The 18,831-nt window shown below is 46.3% G+C and overlaps 1 protein-coding gene across 1 annotated transcript in view; it reads left to right on the top strand.

Annotated features, from left to right (window-relative positions):
* SSH2 (slingshot protein phosphatase 2) overlaps positions 1-18,831 on the top strand; it is a 100,477-nt gene that overhangs the window by 58,386 nt on the left and 23,260 nt on the right. Inside the window, 2 exon segments of the mRNA XM_050908707.1 lie at positions 9,614-9,717; positions 14,577-14,641. Of these exon segments, the coding sequence (XP_050764664.1) occupies positions 9,614-9,717; positions 14,577-14,641 (169 nt within the window).

Here is an 18,831-nt window from a genome sequence, read left to right as displayed (position 1 = left end):
TTTTTAAGAATATATTTATGAAAGCATTTTGTTCATACCGCAGCAGCTGGCTCATTTTGGACAGACTGAGCTGGTAGGAGTGCGGCACATGGTGGTAAAACATTGCAGAGTGCTCTCTTGGGTATAACTGTCCTGCTCCGTGAACCCGATGGTATGCATTAAAGTCCATGGATGTTTAAACAGTATATAGTGCAAGAAGAATGTCATGTAGGGCTTTAATCTGGGAATGTCTTGACTTGGAGACCTGGAAGCCTTTGGGGACTATCATGTAAAACAAGTTCCTTTCACGGTCTTGCTTCCAGTCTGGGTCTCTTGCTTTAAAAAGAGCACAGAATCAAATTTCTTCTGTAAACACCAAGTGCCCGGATTTCTTAATAAGCATTCTAATTGGGTTAGTTGCCCCCTGTCTAGTACGTGAACTGCTGTGCTCAGGCTGTAGAAAAAATGATTTTGTGCATATCTTCGGTCTCGAATTCCAGAGCACATCAGAGGTTTGTTTGCACAACTTGTTTTTTCTGTTGCTTTTTGGAATATTTTTCTTTCTCTCTTGGTGGATTCTCTGAAGCTGGCTTGGAGGCTGACTATGGGCCACCCAACACGTGGCTTGCTGGGACTCCCTTAGTGTTGTATAGCAAGGTAGGCAGTCAATAAAGTTTTTTGCTATTTGTGCTGCGTGGAAAATGAGTATATTTCAGTGCATGATAGCTTTTATCCATCCATGCATAACTCTCTTCTTCATTGCCATGGTGAATCATACAGTCTGCGCCCAAGTTCGTATTCCTTGAAATAAATTATTACCTGACAACCTGTGCTGCAGCGGGATGTCCCAGCCCATGCTGCGTTTCGGTGGCGGCAGCAGCGTTGCAACTCGGCGGGCGCATCTCGCTCGCCCATGAGCTGCCCAGCCTCGGCACGAGGACGTTTGCTCGCTTTCTCAGCTGCTGCGCTGAGGCTGCCGGGCGCTGGCAGGAAGCGATGCCGACGGGCTCGGCAGCGAGGTGACACAGGGAGGGTTGTGTGTGCGTTACTGTATGAGCACGCGTTCAGCAGCAGCCCTGTGAAACATAATATGGAGCTGTCAGCAGCAGGCAAGGACGCGCAGATGGGTGGGAAGGCAGCCCTGAGCTCGCAGGGTTTGCTCTGCTGGGCGGGCTGGTGAGGAGGCAGCCGATGCCTGTGCGAGGGGTCTGCCTGCATTGCCTTTGATTTAGGAGTTTGTGTGTTGTTTAGCTGGTTCATTTGTAGGCCGGGGGAATGGGAAACCCGTGTGGACTTTGACTTCTATCAGAAATTAGAAAATGTCTTCTGGAGTCCAGCTTAAAACAAAACCCAGTCTGCTTTCCTGCACCCGTAACAAACAAATCCCAGCCCTGCCTGCAAGGGAATACATTTGATAGGAGTCCACAGGTCGGCTCACCGCTGCAGAGTGAGGCTCAGGGCACCGGGAGGCAGAGGAATGCTGCAGGTGGTTGTGGTTGTCTTCGGCACCATGCAGACCCACTGCAGCTGCGTGGGCTGAAAACTTTGGCTGCAAACAGCAGTTGTCATTGCTCCCCTTGCTGGCAGCAAGGCGTCTCTGGCAGGGATGAGTTTCTCAGCCCAGAGCTGTTGTCTTCTGTGCTGTCTCCGAAGGATGCCACTGCACTCACCAGCGTACCCAGGCTGCCCAAGCTGCTTTGACTCTGAAGTTTGCAAAATGGTTTCTGGAGCTCAATTCGAATGATCCTGGTGGCGGAGGAGCACTGATGGCATGTGTGTGTGGTGGTTTTTTCCAGTAGCAGGCTTGACTTGTAGACCGTTAACTCAGTAGGGTATTGAGTGGGTGTCAGCACTCCCTGCAGCCTTGTTGGATGACCTCAGGCTGGTTAGATCCCATCTCTGAAACTGTGTCTGTGAGTGTGGTTGTTTCGTGCATCTGAAGTGGTTGCTCTTCGCTTGCAGACAACCATGCTCATCAGTGCTCCCTTTTACAAGTTGTACCCTCTCTGAATTTACCATAAATTCTCTCCTCGCTTGCAGCAAGTAAAAGGAATGCCTTTAGAGTTGCAATGCCTTTAGAGTTCAGATTCACACCCATTGTCCTCATCTTTGTGTATCTTCCAGAAAACTGCAAGTTTTTCTTGTTGTCTTAGCTCAGCTTCAGCAGATGTCCGTATCAGAGACCAAAGCAAGGGAAAAGGCGACTTGGCTGTGGTGAGACGGGATCAGTAGATAAGTTAGTACGAATGAGTTACCATTGGCATTGCAGATCTTTCTGTCATCATGCCTGTCTGTGTCATTGCAGCTGAATTATCTCTCCAGGGAGCCCCACCTTGGAGCAGAGGAAGTGCCTGTAGACAGTTCCTTTTCTTAAAAAAAAAAGGCACAAATGCAGATGTTGCTAAAAATGCAGTTTGCGTCAAACAGCTAAGATGGAGTGGGTTCCCACGCTTGCTTTGTTTTTCTCCTTGTGCTGTTTCTTAAGTTGCAAAAGTGCTGAGTGGCAAGAGACGGTCTTTATTGGAGAACCACTTCCCCTTTCTCTCCCTGCCCTCGATGTTGTCATCTCTGTTGACAGTGTTACAGAGCCCTTTTCGGTAAGTCGTGGCCCTTGTTTTGCTCTGCGCTGGGTTTGTTGCTATTTTGGATATCAGAGAAGCCTAGACTTGTCTGTGTGTGCTGCCAGCTGACCCTGTTAATACAAATGTCAGTGTAGAGCAATCCTGAGTTATCCTTGCCTTTTCCATTTCCCTGTTGTTGTGGTGGCTTTTTGTTTACTGGGTTTTGGGGGCTTTTTTATTAGTGACTGGTGCTACTTTGCTTTACACAGCCCTGAGATCTGGCCTCTGTGTGAAGGGATCCGGGTGCCTTCACTTGCCTAGGAGCAGAGGCTTAAACTGGAAGCCAAACATTGCTCTCCTCTATATAATTCATTAATACTGTTGGCAGTTATTAAACCAGGTGCTTTAAAAAGTAAGCAAGGGAAGTAGGGATGTTGTTTATTGAAAAACAAACTACAGCGAAGGTGAAAGAGTTAGGCGCTTCTCTGGGGAGGGATGCTGGAGGTGTGTGATGCTCTCATCCGGTGGTTTGATGGAGAAATGCCCTTGGCTGCTGGGCTGCACATACTTCCAGCTGCGTACCCAGCTGCCGTTGCACCCTTGGCTGGGGGACTGATGCTTTATTAACCAGGACTTTTCTTGTGGCCAGGTAAAGTGAGTGGGAGGCTGGCGGTGAGAGCCAGTCCCCGTGCAGGTGTGATGCCGTGCCCCGGGCCTGCCTGCGGAGGAAGGGAAACAGCCAGTTTGGGAAGGGGAGCAGGAAGAGGGAGGGAAGTGGCTTGAGGTGCTGAGAAAAACAGCAGGCTGCTTGGCCTGCCCTCCTGTAACTTTTTCCACACCAGGCACAGCAAGCTGCAGTTGAAATTGCTGCTCTTGCAGGGTGAGTCCTGGCGTGCTACGAGAGCTTGCTCTCATGTCCCTGGCTGCTCTCCCTCCACGCCTGGCTCCACAGCCTCGGGAATGAGCTAAGTATTGACGCCTGCTATGCCACTCCTGCCAGCGTCTGAATTTTGGTCTTTTTCTTGGTTTTGTGTTTTGCAGCCTATGGATTAAAGGAGGATGATAGAGCTGAGCTGGCAGCAGATGAGATGTGCAATGCAGAGATGTGCGCTCCCCCCCCTGCAGCATGCTCCGGCTGCTCATGTTAGAGCAAAATGTTAGGGGGCTCTTGGGGGAGCAACCTGGCTTAAAACGGACGGAAAGGAGCTGGGCACACAAGATTTTTATTTATTTCCCCCCCCCCCATTTCCTGGTAGACGCCCTTCTGCAGGGCGTCTGTTCCCCGTCCTACGCCTGTTTAGCTGCTGGCTCTTCAGACGGGGGCTGCCTTTCACTGCACACGCGAGCGGCGTTTGGTAGAGCGGGCTCCCAGCTGAAATCCCCAGCGCCTCAGTACAGATGTCTGCATTGACACTTCCCATTTTCAGGGCTTGGGCTGCTGAATGCTCCCAGGTAGTCAACACCAGGGTTAACTTGTGTTGTTCCTTACCGTGAGACTTGCCTGCCTGCTTTCAGTCAGTGTTTCTGCTTTTTCTTTTATTTGCCTTTGGTCTAGCCGGCTGCTGGAGGGGAAGAGTACGTCCTGCAGATGGGTTGGAAACTCGAAGCCCTTCCTGGCAGTGCACAGTCCTGCGGGCAGCTTCTTGTGTTTGCAAAGCTTGTGCTGGGTGGTGGTTCTGTCCCAAGAGATGCCCTTTAGGAAAACCTCCTTTTGCTCAGGAGTTGGAAGCCTCTGTGGTTACTGCACAACGCTCTTGTCATCGGGAGCTACAGCTGGAGCTGGACTTGGCATTGAAATCCCAGCGCAGCCTCCCGGTGCTGAGCTGTAGCTCGCTAACTCTGTTAGGATGCTGCTTCAGAACGCTTTTCTGCATGATTCTGGTTAATAAATACCTGAGGCTGACAGAGAAATTATGTTTCCATTTCTGTAAATAAGACAGGTAGTGAAGTTCTATTCAAATGTCAAGTATCTTGAAATCTTCATTTCCCCTATCCCATCACTTTTTAGTCTCCCCCTTCTAAGGACGAGGGGGAACGGGACAGGAGGATGCAGCCTCCTTGCAGCGCCCATGTTGCTGCCTGTGTGTGTGCCGCGGGCACGGCTGGTGAGGAGGTGACAGCGCGAGGAGGCTTGCTCCTCCGCCACGCTGCCCTGTTCCTCTGCGTTGGGGAGGGGGACGTGGTGGGAGGACTTCTCCTGCTGAACGTTTCAGGGGATGGTGCCAGCTCTGTCGGTTGTGCTACTTGGCAAGTGCCCAGTTAAGGGCTGGGCTGAACAGGACAGAGCCTGCTGTAAAGCAGCTGCTCCAGTAAGTAAGTAGAGCCGACTGGAAAGTCATCCTCAGGCTCGCAATAACTTAATTAAGTGTTTATTAGGATAAAACATTGCCAGAAGCTGTTCAGGTGCCTCTTTGCTTCCCTTGCTGTACTTCTAAAAAGGTTCTCTCTCCTTTCTTTATGAAATAGTTTCTAAAGAAGACTACAGTGTTCCTTTCTGAGTATTTTACGTTGAGGACTGAGAATTTTTCATTGAAAACTGGTGGGTGGTGCAGATTCACCTACCTCCTGGCTGGTGGTGCAGCACTCTGGACGAGCAGCTCCCCAGCCGAGCAGCCCCTTAGGTGGAAGGCATCGTGCGGGAGGGTCGTGGCAAAGTGTCAGATGATTCATGTTATGGCATTGCTTTGGCATAGTCCATAAACCGGTAACATTTTTGTGTCTTTAAAACAGTTTGTTTGGTGTTTGTGCTTGCAATTTATGAACAGAGCTGTGCCGGGTAACAGCTGGGAAGGCATTCACTATTTGTTTGACATCTGTAAGTTTTATGTGGTTCCCCATTTTTGTAGCATAATGAGAATTTGGTATGAACCACGCAGTGTTTTCCTCGTGCAGGAGGAGCTCAGCAGCTGCCCTCGTGGGCAGCAAGTCAGGGAGCATGGGAATCACCTCTGTTTCGTGCTGTTTAGTAACTGGGTCTTCTGAGGGGAGTGTCTGTGCTTTTTGTGCAAAAGGCTTTAAATAGTTTTCCTTGTACAATTTCTACAAAATCTTTTCTGCCTGGGAGAAAAATTAGTACAAGTAGTAATTTCTGTAGGAGTTGCTTAAGTCTTTGCTTATGTTAGTTCTCTTCCCAGTGAGCAATGAATTACAAATAGCACATCACTGGTGGCCTTAAGGTTGCTACTTCAATTCAGAGGTGAACTGGCTAAACATGGAACAGAAGCTTGCTTTTTTTTTTTCCCCCCACAGCTGTAGTGCTGAGGGTTGCTTATAGCTTTAATAACTCTTTCATAGATATGTCCCAAGTAAGTCTTCTCCAGAAGAAAGCCACTGTGTCGTACAGAGGACTGATGACAAGCCTGATGTGCTGATAAAATACAGCTTGGCTTTGTTACCTCTGCCAGGTTGGCTCCCTGTCTTCTGCTCTCCTAGACTCAACTTCTCCCTTAACCACATTTCGTGTCTTTTAATACCCAGTCCGTTTCCAGGAGATTGTTTCAAAAAGCATTGAAGCTCCAGTAGGCTCTGGCAAAACCAGATTTTATGAAGTATCTGGAGTAGCCCAGGTTATGCTTGGGAGCCATCAAGCTGTCAGCAGGGTAAAATCAGTAGTGGATGGTAGCATGGCTCTGCTGCTATGGTGAGCACAGTCCCACATCATGAGAGTTGTTTTGAGTCTCTAATTGCCCTTTTCACACACATCGTTTCTACCTTTTGTGTTTCTGAAGCATCTGAGAGTGGGGCCTGCTGTTAGCATCCTACAGGAGGAATCCTCTCTCCTTATATATCAGGGGCAATATCTAAAGGTGATCTTGCCCTGAAATATAATGCTTTTGGGAAAGACCGTGGCTGGATCTATCCAGGCAGGATGGTCGCAAATGGATCAGCCAGCCATGGGTGGTACGGGGGACATCAGGGCAGCGATTGCTTTTTTTGTCCCTGTAGTGCATCACAGGCACCAAAATCTGCATCTCCCAGAAGAACAGTGTTAGGCTTCATTGGTAGTTATTATTACAGCTGTTTGGACTTCCCTACAAGCTTCCTGCCTTTCCTCCCTGGATTTTCTTTACTGCGTGAATCTGAGTGAGGGCTTGGTTGTGTGTTTGTGTATTATGGGTTTTTTTGCTAGGGTGCTGTGCTGGATACAGATGTGTTGTGAGTCTGGTGTTAGGAGTTCATGGCAGGTGATGCCGAGAGTGCCGATAGTGTGCCATGCCTTCGTCCACGCAGTGAGTGTCCCCAGAGCTGTAACTGGCAGAAGGATGAGACTCTTATCTCCGCTGATCTGCTCTTTCCCAACGGTGCTGATGGCCATCTCCTGCCCTGCGGGAGGTGCTGCCCTGCCTGCTTGACCTCCCCGCTCTACAAGAATGATCTGCTTTGCCACATTCTTCAGCTATTCCGACCCTTCGTATGGGAAATAACATTCCCTTTCCCTAGTCTTACCGAGTCAAACTTGTTGCTTGTGGTTAATGGCCCAAAACAAGGCTCTGCGTGGCCTTAGGAGAGAAGGTGGCCTCCTGGAAGGATGTACCTGATGGGAATCTCTTTAGTTCTGCGCATGTTTCCTTTCCAGGCTGACGGCAGAGAGCTGGTGATAAGAGAAAGTGATGGAAGTGAGAAGATTTTTAACCTCCCAGCCCTCTAGCTACATGCTGCTTTATCCACTAAAAATAGTTGCTAATTCAGTCTTGTGGGGAAACCTCAGGCACAGGCTAAAGGATTGCTAATATTAGTTGTTGGCTTTGCTGATAAAATTAACTATGTGAAAAGTGGCTGTGACTGCTGAATTCTTTCTCCTTCTGTGCAGCTTAACATTCGTTTGCCTCTGTGGTGAGATTGTAAAGGGAGGAGGAGGAGGAGGGAATGTCTTCTCACTCTTTCTGTATCATTGTCTCGTCTCCTGAAGAGGCTCAGCAAAGCATGGCATGCTTTCTTGCCCCACTCCCATTGTGGGTGCTAGTCTGAAAGCAGAAGTGTACTTCTTCAGGATATCAGGGCACCACTGAATCAAAACGTGTTCAAGCTAAGTGAGGGAGAAAGATTTAATTTAATTTTTTTTTTTTTTAAGTTAGTGGCTTCAGGATAACTCAGTGTTTCTCTAGTTCAGGCTTTAAGAAACTGTGTAGCTTGAGGGCTTTCAGAGGATCTATTTGTCACCAAAAGCTAAAAGGCTCAGTCAAAATTTTTATATGAGAAGGGCCTGAGAAAACATCCATGCTCAGTGTGCCCAATGAATTTAATTTTTTGTTTGTTTGTTTTTAACTTTAGCATAGGTAAAGATCTCTGATCCGTTTTAATTTGGGATGAGTGGTTTTTTCCTTTTCAAAATTCTGGTTTGTTGAAACATCCAGTGCATGTTTGACATCTGGTTTAATTTTAGAAAATCGTCCTGGGAGAAACTTTGTCAGTAAGGAGGAGTGCTGAGGTTCTGACAGACAGTGCAGTCTAAACATTGGGATGTGCTACAGGCTTGAAAAAGAAAGTCTTTCTGAGTGTATCTGCTTTGCTGGAGCTCAGAAAATTTGATTTTTTTATATCCCCACCAGCAAAATGGAGAGGTGCCCAGAAATGTGCTTGAGGTTAGGGGGAAATCCAGCTTTAACACAAGCTTTTATAATTCTTGTATCTATAAAAACGTAGTCAGCAAAGCCTGTTGCTAAAGCGGTCAACCTCAAATCATGAAACTGGAAGATCACAGGCTCATGCCATGCTGTGTCCTCGTTCTTGGTCACGTTTGATTTCTCTGTGATGCTGTCTTCAGTTGTGCTTAGGTGTATGCCTGCCTTTGAGTAGCCACTGAAACGTGTCCCTGGAGTAGGGGCTGCCGGCAGCAGTTAGCCTTTGCTTATTCGGCAGAGCAGAAGTAGCCGTGAAGGGCGGTGACTTGGCATGTTCTAGCGTTCACCTGCGTCTTGTAACGTGGAATTTCTTCAAATATATGGCGGGGTTTTTTACTCTATTATTATTTCCCGGTCCTTGTCTCTTAAAGGAAGGGAATAAATAATTAGTTTTGGTATTTGTTTAAGCAGAGAAAGGAACTAAGAAGTTCCTAGTCTGTTGTTCGTTTGAAAAGAACAAGCCAACGTCTTTTTCAAGGCACAGAGCTGCTGGGATGCATGATGCCAGGGACTCTCCCATCCTGTCTTATCATATTCATCAACCATCCTGTTGACTGTAGAATTGTTTCTGGCTTTCTTCAGAGCCTGTATGACTATCTTATCAATTCTGAGAGAAGCAGGAGCCCTGAACTATGCAACAGGATGGCTTAATTGCAAAATCTGTAGTGTGTCTCGCTTTTTCCATGAGCCACAGCATCTCTAAGAAAACTACTGGAAGATGTGCTTAAAATATCAGCTGTTCCACAGAACCTGAGAACTCTTTATTGCCCCTTTCCCAAACCTCTCTCCTGATGTGGCTTCAGAAAGGGCAAAATCAAGGCAGTAAGTGATGTCTGAATTCAGCAGCATTATAGTTTTGCTTTTAATTTATAAGTCTTTGAGAGTTAATTATCATACGACTCATAGACAGTAGTTTCATGATTTCTTAATCTCTTATGTACACTAATTTTCTTTTGGCTAACTGCTGAAGGGAGACATTTGTTTCTGCAGGGCATCAGCTGTGTCTGAACCACTAAGCACAGGGTTAACAGAGTCCGTAATTATAGAGATGCGTGGGCTTGCTGTATTAATCGCCATTTAGAAATGTGGATCTCTCATCTTGACTTTCAAATCGAAAATACAGCCATAGGTTAATCCCCTCTGCCTGCTCAGGTTCCACCTCTGCAGGCAGAGTGGCACCACACATATGTTCTGCTTTTCAGTGTTTCTCTGTTCATGTTGTTCTCAGTTATGCTTTGAATGTTTGCAGTACGGGGGGGGGGGGGGGGGGGGGGGGGGGGGGGGGGGGGGGGGGGAAGTTTTTTACCAACAAAATAATTCGATCTAAATCGCTTCCTTGCAAAAGAACAGAGCATGCATTCAGTGCCTTGAACCTCTCTTGTTCCATTGCTTTTCTCCTTTTAAAGACAATACAGAGTTTTCCTTATTCACTGTTTGTCTCTCCCCTTGCAGCATCAGCGAAAGCTTCCTCACTGTGAAAGGTGCAGCTCTCTTCCTGCCACGAGGAAATGGGTCGTCTACTCCCAGGATCAGTCACAGGCGCAACAAGCATGCAGGTAATGTGTTGCATCCGATGACTGAGGCTTGTCTGCTCACTCTTGTTTCCGAGTCCACCTTTCTTGAGTTCGTTCTCACCAGATGACACACATTTCTATTTACACCAGGTGTCTATTAAAGCTAGACCTGCCAGTTTCAACACTGTGATATTTAATGCTGATAGAAAAAAAGGTTTCAGTACTCTCTTGTTATCCTGCAAAATCAAACAAATGAGTGACATCAGGGCAGCAATCGTGACATTACGGAGAGTTGAGAACAACTGCCCCCCACAATATCATCCTATAATTTTTATATGAGAGAAGGGCTGGAAGATTGCCATCAAAACCTTCATGCATTGCACTGGGAAACTTGAGGTTACGATACGAGATGAGTAATTGTTCTTCCTGATCTGAAAGTAACCAGTTATGATGGAAGAAAGGGAGGAGACTTACCTCTACGTGGTGGTGAAGAAACCTCTGAGCAAAGTCAGTGTGACTTTTCAGACGTGTAAGCGGAGTGAGTAATACGGAGTCAGTCATAATTCCGCCCCCTTTATCTGCTGAAAGCTTGATTTGTGTTTTTGCTTTGACTCTTTGTTTGAAAAGTCAGTCTGAATAATGAAACTCAAACATTTCAGGGTAGGTTGTTTTTCATTGCATGTACGGTGCTTATTCACTGATGGTGTTTTACAGGGATCAGATAGTGTGGGGTTTTTCCCTTCCATTAAACAATCAGCAGGAAAAAAACAACATTGAGGCCTTCAGACTTTTGTATACGGGACAGAGACAGAAACAGAGAGGCTGGAGTCAACTTTCTTTGCCAAAAAGTGACCACCAAAAGGTGATTTGGTTTGGTTCCAGGTGTAGATTTCTTTGTACTTTGATACCATCAGACTGTCATCCAGCTCTACATCTGGCAGAGTTACCTACCTGATGACTGGTCCACGTCAAAATCTGTTTACAAACATCTTTATAGAAAGAGTTTAAGTCAAAAGGCAGTTAATTACATACTTCCACTCAGACATAGTACAAGCAGTACCCAAATTCGTTTGAGTGAGATGCATTAATTACCAGTTGTCAAAAGAAAATAAATTGTTCTGAAACTTAATTTAAAGCTGGCCTTTCTGGTTGAGACTGAAGTGAAATGGTGTTCAGTGTGCAAATAGAGTTAGCAGTCTTTTAAAAGTTTGTCTTGACCTGTCTTGTTTTTTTAATCCCTCCAAAGTCCTCTGCATAATAGAAGCCCACGTCAGTTGCTGTCTTAGCTTTACGTTGCAGAGGAGACGCGCTGGATGGGTTTCCTTGTGAACCTGTGCAAGGCAGCACAAACAGCTTTTGAGTCTCTCTTGTTGCCTCATCTACTTGCTACAGCTGACTTGCATGAGGTCTGGAGACCTTGGTGGAAAACAGTCACTTGTCTAATCAGCCCAGAGCTTTTGGAAGCCAGGTTGCCAATGAGCAAATCTGGTGTGTTGTAATTGTATACAGCAAGATGTTTTGTATTGAAGAGGCTGGCTTGCCTAAGGGATGGGATTTTTGTTCTTAGAAGACTCTTTTTATTCCTGTCTCTTCAACTTACAGGGTGAGATTTAATGAGGCATCGGTACTTGTCCTTGCCTCAGTTTCCCTGCTTGTCAAGTGATGTGAATGGTATAGTATTTTTTTATGGTGCTTGGAGATTTCACTGAAGAGAGACCTTTGTATGAGTGTGTACCATCTTTCTTTTCTGTGAACTTTTCTAACGTACAGTATATGCCAGCAGACCAACGACACTAAGGGATCAGTGGTGTCATCTTCCTGAGCAAAACATCTGTGCCACCAAAATTAAAACAGTGATGTAGAGAGTGTGGCTCTGAGAGGTGAACTGGCCATTGGCAGTGAGCTGGCAGAGCGTGTGACAAAGAGAACTGTCTCCTTTCTTGGACTCTGATAATCCGTGCTCAACTTTCATTCCCATGTGTGTGTCGTGACTTATCTCTGGCACACAAAATTACAAGGGCAGTGGAGAGCGGACATAACTTTCCAGTATGGAATTGCTGCCTATGGATGCAATAGTGTTTCAAGTAGCTATGAGAGCATTTTCTAGGAAGGTTGACTAACCTTCCTGACCTGCCTTTCTAATTCATCAGAGGTGCTAGAATCCAGCCTAAAGAGTAAATGCGTAACAGGAAATAATTAATGCTCACACCCATTTCTTTAATCGTATCATCTTCAGCAATGGAGATCGCTAGTTGGCAGATTGACCAGATAAGGTACCAGCTGTCCACACTCCTCTCTCTGGGCGGTCCTGCGCCCCGTGCCACCGGGCAAACGGGCTGTGTTCTGTAGGCTGGTGGGCTTGCTTTTGCACTCCAACAACGCTGGAGGAGGCCAGAAAAGGATGTAACTTCCCTGGGGCTTTTGCCATCTCTGGGATACTGGAAACCGCTTTTAAGATCCCACCCTAGCTGATGCTTTGCACCTAGCCTGCCAGCTCGAAGGAAACAAAAGCATCTGCTTGTTGCTGGACAATGTGATAGGAAGCAACAGTCATGCCATGAATGCCAGCAAAGCCGATAGCTCTTCATAGGACAGGATGTGATATCTTTGTGCTGATTCTGGCATGCTATAACCTTCCCTTTGCTTTTTCTTAATCCAGGAAGCGTACAAAATGCCTTGTGTGTTTGGGGCTGAAAATGCTGCAAATCAATTAAAGCTGGCCAAGGAAGCAATACTTTACTTTCCAGCTCTGGAGCTCCCGATGCTGGCAGGGCAGGCTGGGGAGCAGGGAGGAGTGCAATAAAATAAACTTTCTGAGGATGAGGGATAATGGAGCTCCTTGACTGAGCCTCGCAGAAAGGGTTGTCTTAGAAACTTCCTCTCTTTTTTATGTATTGGGATAATCCAGTAGTCCTGGTGGTGTTTTTTAAACTCTGGAAACTTCAGCTCTTAAACTGATTCCTGATAGTGAATTACTGGCAGCAGTAGGTGGGAACTGTTACGTTTTGAGGAGGGAAAAACTGAGGTGAAGCATCTTTCATTTCAGGCTGCCTAAGACATGTGAATGCCTCATGAGTCAAATACTTGCTGGGCTCTTCCAGGCTGCAGGCAGGAGATGCCACCTGAAGCAGGGGGATCTTTGCCTGTTCAGTCAGCAGTTCTCCGTGATTCCCACTGTGCCAGCAGCTGAAACGTGCTGGAACTGAGCAGCATTGCCAGGGTTTTGCACTGGTGTTGACGTGGGGAAATCCTGTCTCCCACTGCACCCCTGGGAGGACAGCATCCGATGGATGAGCTGGCCTTTCCTATGTTACCCATCTCCCTAAATAACTGCTGTGTAGGGAGGCACGTGCCAGCCACTCCAGCACTGGGAACAATGTCCTTGGGCAGGAAGTAGCTTCAGGTGCTTGTCACTGCTGGTACTTTGTATGTGACTTCCCTAGCACTGCAGAGTGCCTCAGTTTTTCCCACCACCAGTTAAAAATGCAGTCCCAGGGCATTGACTCATTCTCCATATGCTGAAGTGTGTTTCAAGGAGGAAGGAAGAGGAGAGCAGAGAATGCCGTGTCCTGCATAGCCCATTCCACACAAGCTTGCATCTGTCCCATCAGGAGAGAGGCTGCAGCAGCCCTCCAGCCCTGCTGTTCTACCAGCTATAAAAATCATTTGGAAACTAGGTACCATGCTCTCGCTGGGCAGCGTTTCCTTTCTTCCCCTTCCCTTGCGTGGCACTTCTGGATGCTGCTCCATGTTCGAGGTTTCCTTATTTCTGAAAGTCACTGAAATAGCATGGATTCTAGCACCACCGATGAATTAGAAAGGGAAGTCAGGAAGGTTAGTCAGCCTTACTAGAAAATGCTCTCATAGCCGCTCGTGTGGAATACTTGCTCGAGCATTCGTGCTCTTCCCTGCAGTGTTGCCTAAACTCAACTTCCCGTCTGTGGGGGAGTGGGAGAGGGTGGAAGAGTAATGCTCCTCTTCTTGCTGTTCTGTGCCACCCACCTGGCAACCTTGCACTCTCCTTTCTGGGAATGCAGATTAATTTTCCAGGTAACGATTGAAAAAACCAGCCCATTGCTGGAGGTGTTATTGCTTACTGACACTCAGAAGGTAATGTGCTTGCTTAGCAGGGAAACTCGTGGCTCTCTATGAGCCGGGGAGTAGTGCTGAGAGTCAGTGCGGTAGTACCAACAGAAGGTAGCTCACTTGTCTTTCAAATGCTTGATGCTTTAGGAACCTGGGACACTCGGCTCTTTTTAAGAAGACTTTAAAGTTCCTGCGTGACTGTGATTTCCCACCCCACCCCACCCCCCAGTTTTCCTCAGCTTCACCAGTAGAAGTGTAGCAAGTGTTTTCTAGGAAAAATTGTAGGTGCTTGATTTTTCAGGCGGTAATTCTTAGCCGCTTTTGGGTGGGGTTGGTATATAAGTGTATGTGGGCACGTGCTGCTCTAAGATGGGACTAAATCTCACTTCAAACGGGATACTTTTGTCTAGATAGTAGTTCTGCACTAAGTAATAAGCTGGTGTAAAAGAAATGGTAGATTCCTGATTTGAAACACGTGGTAGAATGAGATGTTCAACCATGGGGTAGGGTCCATTTCTACCTAGTTAGTCTTTTCTTTTAAAGGAACAAAGAGTACTGAAATGCTTTTTATTTCTGGTAAAAAGATAACGGGATTTAGCAGGAGAGAGCACGGTAAGACAGGAACAGGTGAGCACAGGGAGCAAAGAGCATCTGACTCAGAGATGGAGTTTTGTCATCTCTGAGTGGGTGGAAGTGACAACGCTCACGGTGACGTGTCGGGTTTCTTGGTGGACATTTGCTCTGGCTGGACAGCCAGGAACTTGCATATGATTTAAAACTATTTTTGTGCATTCACCTTTCCCTCTTGCCTGCAGGGGATCTCCAGCAACACCTGCAGGCCATGTTCATACTGCTCCGCCCAGAAGACAACATCAGACTGGTAGGCTGGCTTTTCGCTTATCTGCTGTTAACAAATGTAAAGGTTAAGTTCCACTTGACAAATACACCTGTGTAACTCATGAAAGCAGTGGTGTGTGTACGTTTGAGTGGTTTCATCAGCAGGTTTGGGGAGTCTTCTTTGCAACTGCGAAGGTAGAAAAGCAGCTAATTATGAAAGGCCTGCATATTTGATTGTTCAGTGAGACAAATTGTATGGCTAGAAGACTACCTTTGTCTGAACCAAATACTGAATACTTATGCTCTCAAAAAATACCGTAACAATTGCCAGAGAAGCTGGGTAAATTAGCTTGGTGTCCTGTTTAAATCAAGAGTAGGTGACTTATGTGTGACCAGCGTGAACATCTGCCCTTCCATGTTAGTTCAGTTGTGTTGCTCACTCTGCTCTCCTAACTTGTTGCATCCCAAAAGGCAATGGCTTATCAGGAAGGAGGATGTAGGATCCCCGTGTAGCTATGCACCTATATTGAACCTTGTCTTTCTGCTTTTCTGGGTTGTTGCCTCCTATAATGATGTAATGAAAATTAGGCATTGCTGTTTATAGCATTGATACACAGTCCTAAAGACCTCCAGAAGCCAAAGAAGAGCAGTGAGGAATTTGTCTAGGACATGTTGAAGTGCTCTACAAGGTCAGGCATGACTGCAGTGTATCTGCATCTCTCATCACTCAGTAGCCTGAAGTTTCTTTCCTGTGTTGTCTTGGTGCATCTTAGCAACGTATGCTGAAAGTAGGACTGCCAGCATCAGAAGTGTTATTCTGGCACCTCTGGTTTGCTGAATCCTCCTGAGCTGTGCTGGAGCTGGACTGATCATATGAGTATAGCTAGGAAACAGCCAAGATTACTATGGAATGCTTTAACTTTAAAAATGACCACTGAAAATAATTTGCCGTAAGCAAACTAAAGGACCTACTCCTAAACTTTGTCAGGCATACCTTGCTGTCAGTGAAATTTCAGTGAAAATGATGGGAATGGGGGTTCTCAGTGCTTTTCAGAATCTGAGCCAGGGTTAGAACATTGGAAGCTATTGAACAAGTCATTGTTCAGCAATATCACTGGCTACATTGTGTGATTTGGGACAAATTAGCCTTAACAGCTGAATAAGGACTTTGTGGGCTGAGACATAAACCCTTTTGTTTGGAGCTACATTTGGAATGCTGAAATCTTGCATGAGGTTAAGTTCGATAGTCTACTTGAATTTAATTGATTCTTGACGAACGAAGGGTGTGCAGCCCTGCAATAGACTCTCTCATAAAATAGTAGATACAAGTGAGATTTGAAATATAAACAGTACTGAGAGAAATGCATTCTCTTCTTGTGTTGGCTGCTGTCATTCGGAGAGCAGACTTCACAGCTCAGAGGGCAGCAGAGGAATCTAATCATCTATAAACCTACACTTAAAATTTGGAACAACTCTTTTTTCTGTTGGAGCCACTGGCAGAGTTTTTTAGCCTTCCATGAGAGCAGGATTAGAGCAATGCTACCAGTGTAAGATCAGTAGGAAGGAGGAAAATGAGTTAGGAGTACAAACTGATTGAACGTATTCATGTAGCTTAGCAGAGTGGGGACTTGTTCACTTACATGTGTTCAATAATAAAAGAAGACTTCAGAAAGTTGGGCGCTTTTTTTTTGTCTTCAAATCAAATATCCCAATAAGAAGTGTGTTCTTGTATGAAACACCTACTATCATGTAGCATGGAAAAGATGAAAGGTCAGTATGAACTTCTTGGAATGTGCTGTTCATAAGGGCTGGTAAAATACCACATCATACTTCTGATGAAACAAGAATGCAGCAGAAGATAAAGTTGACTTGTGTTTAGGTGAGCCTAAAACTAAGAAAAATGTTGCTGGCCCTGAAAGGACTACAAGGGACGACTTGTTCATGAACAGACTATAAATAACCTTCCCAAATTGAGGAGAAAGCTAGCTCTATGTAGATGAGCTGTTGAGAAGGAAGCTTCCATCTCATCACAGTTGCTGAAGCTAGGCCATCCTCCCTAGGTTGACTGGGATTTCATATATCTTCATTTAAAAGGCATCAGACCACTTACTTGGTGTGCTCCTACTGTCGGGTGAGCATATGAACTAGTGCTTAATGAAAAGGTTAGAGACTAATTTGTGATTTGATGTGCATGTTGGAGCTCTGATAGTAACTTTTGAGGTTGGTTTACAATGTCAAGTTTGCTGTTTTATTATTCTAGTAAATTTAGCAAAACACATTATCTGCTCCAATCATTCTTTGCTTTGTGGTAAGGGTGTAAGTTTTGACTCTAGAGAGCCACAGTAAGCCATGCCCTGTTTCTCTTAATTGGCCCTCTGAAAATCCCACCCCACTGACTTGAAGCTACGTGACCTTTGGTTGCTGTTTGTCTAGCCTTGTTCTAAAGAGTCTTGCATTAAGACCACACTTCCCATTACTGCTAGCCAAATTGGTTTAGCAAAGTAAGTTAGATTATGTTAATCCTCTTGCTGCTGGACTGTCCTCAAGAGAAGCAGAACAGAACTTGTGTGTGGATGCCCCGGACACAGAGCAGCTGTTGTCTGCACGCTCCCATTTTAGGCAAGTCTATGTTTCTGTTTGAGGTTTGGTTCCTAATGTAGATAATGACTTTAACCACCAAGACCTTGGTGATTGCTTGCTCTTCTAGGTTGAAGAGCACCCTTTCTGTTTTGCTACAAGTGGTTAGTTGTAGAAACAGCCGTCTTTGGCAGAACTCACACCTTGAAGGACTGATCACTTTGATCCTCCGTGTTTCCAAAGGAATCCCAGTGACTCAAGGAGCAAGAAGGAAAATAAGGCTGGTTTTAGCATGACTTATCCTAAAGAGATGGGGTGGGGCACAGTCTCTCGCTGTATAGAGCATGTCTGTCTGCTGGCATCAGCATTTGGGTAGTTTCTGTTCGTCTTCGGTCCCATTGGACAAGTCTAGAAGACACAGTGAACACAGTCTCCTGCCTGCACTTGCTGTTCCGCCCCCATCACTAGAGCTGCTGCTCCCTGCAACGCCACTGGGAAGCTTTCCCTGCCGCTCTCAGCATAGTCTCCTGCGATAGAGCACTCTGGTGAAATAGCGAGCTCTGTTTTAGCTGCCGTGCACTGTTTTAACCTTTGTTGTAGACTCTGCCACATCTTGTGGCTGAGACTTAACTGGCTAGTGGACAGGCGAGGTGTGAGGAGGTTGGAGGGGGCTTCCTCTAAGTTAGGAGGTGCCATTCTGGCCTCAGGACCAAGTTAGAAAGAACTAAAGGAGCATATTGGGAAAAGCAGCCTACTCCTGAGAGATCCCACACAACAGTTTTGTGAGCTTTTTTTTTTTAAGGATAAAAGCTCCTTTTTTTTAAGGACTGTTTAAACGGGGCACTCTGAGCCATGAACTCCTGCAGGCCACCAAGAGGTGTCTACACAAGCAGTGTCTCGGGAGGGCTGCTGGTGTTTGAGGAATTCAGGTTCAGTTTGCGAAGGATGTCAAACACCGCTTCAAGCTTCAGCCATTGGGTCACAAGGAATTCAGCAACTGGGTCCCGTCACAGCAGGCAGGTGTCTGTCTACAGCGCTGGGCAAGGCTGGGCTGTGACGCCTCCTTCTTGCCCATGTTTGCTCTCTGCAGGCCCTGCTCAAAGTGCAAGAAGCAGTTTAACAATATGGTAAACATTGGGGCCAGACAGCATCTTGGGGTTGGATTAGGCTGTCCGAAGTTAAGGTTCAGTATACATAATTAAGACAGTTCCTTTCTAGGGATGTTCTAGCTTCTCTAGTTGGGAGCCTGTGACTGAAATAACTGCAAGTGGCTTGGAACAGAGTCCAAAAAGTGTTGCAAGTAAAGGCTGCCTACTGCAGCTGTTCATAGGCAAAACTTGCAACGCTGGGCTCCCTTCCCCGGGCTCCTCACTAACCAGCAGTCTGTCTGTAAGAAGACTTGCCGGAGTCACTTCAGTTCTCACTTCCTCGTGGCTTCTGGAGGAGCATTACACTTCAGCTTCTTTCAGGAGCTTCAGTGTTGATCTGACATTCACAACTTAGCTGCACGGCTGCTTTCTGAATGCTGTCAGTAGTATTTGATTTGGGGGAGTTTGGGGTGAAGTTCAGGCATCCTCCAGTTCTGCTAGATCTCTCTTTTGGCACAGGGGTGCATGTGGTTGTGGTAGGAGCAATGAGACACAGTGACTTTCACCT

The sequence above is a fragment of the Gymnogyps californianus genome, chromosome 20 (genome assembly GCF_018139145.2).
Source record: "Gymnogyps californianus isolate 813 chromosome 20, ASM1813914v2, whole genome shotgun sequence".
Taxonomy (NCBI): Eukaryota; Metazoa; Chordata; class Aves; order Accipitriformes; family Cathartidae; genus Gymnogyps; species Gymnogyps californianus.
The sequence above is the reverse complement of the archived record's forward strand: the minus strand, read 5'-3'. Positions and strand labels throughout refer to the sequence as shown.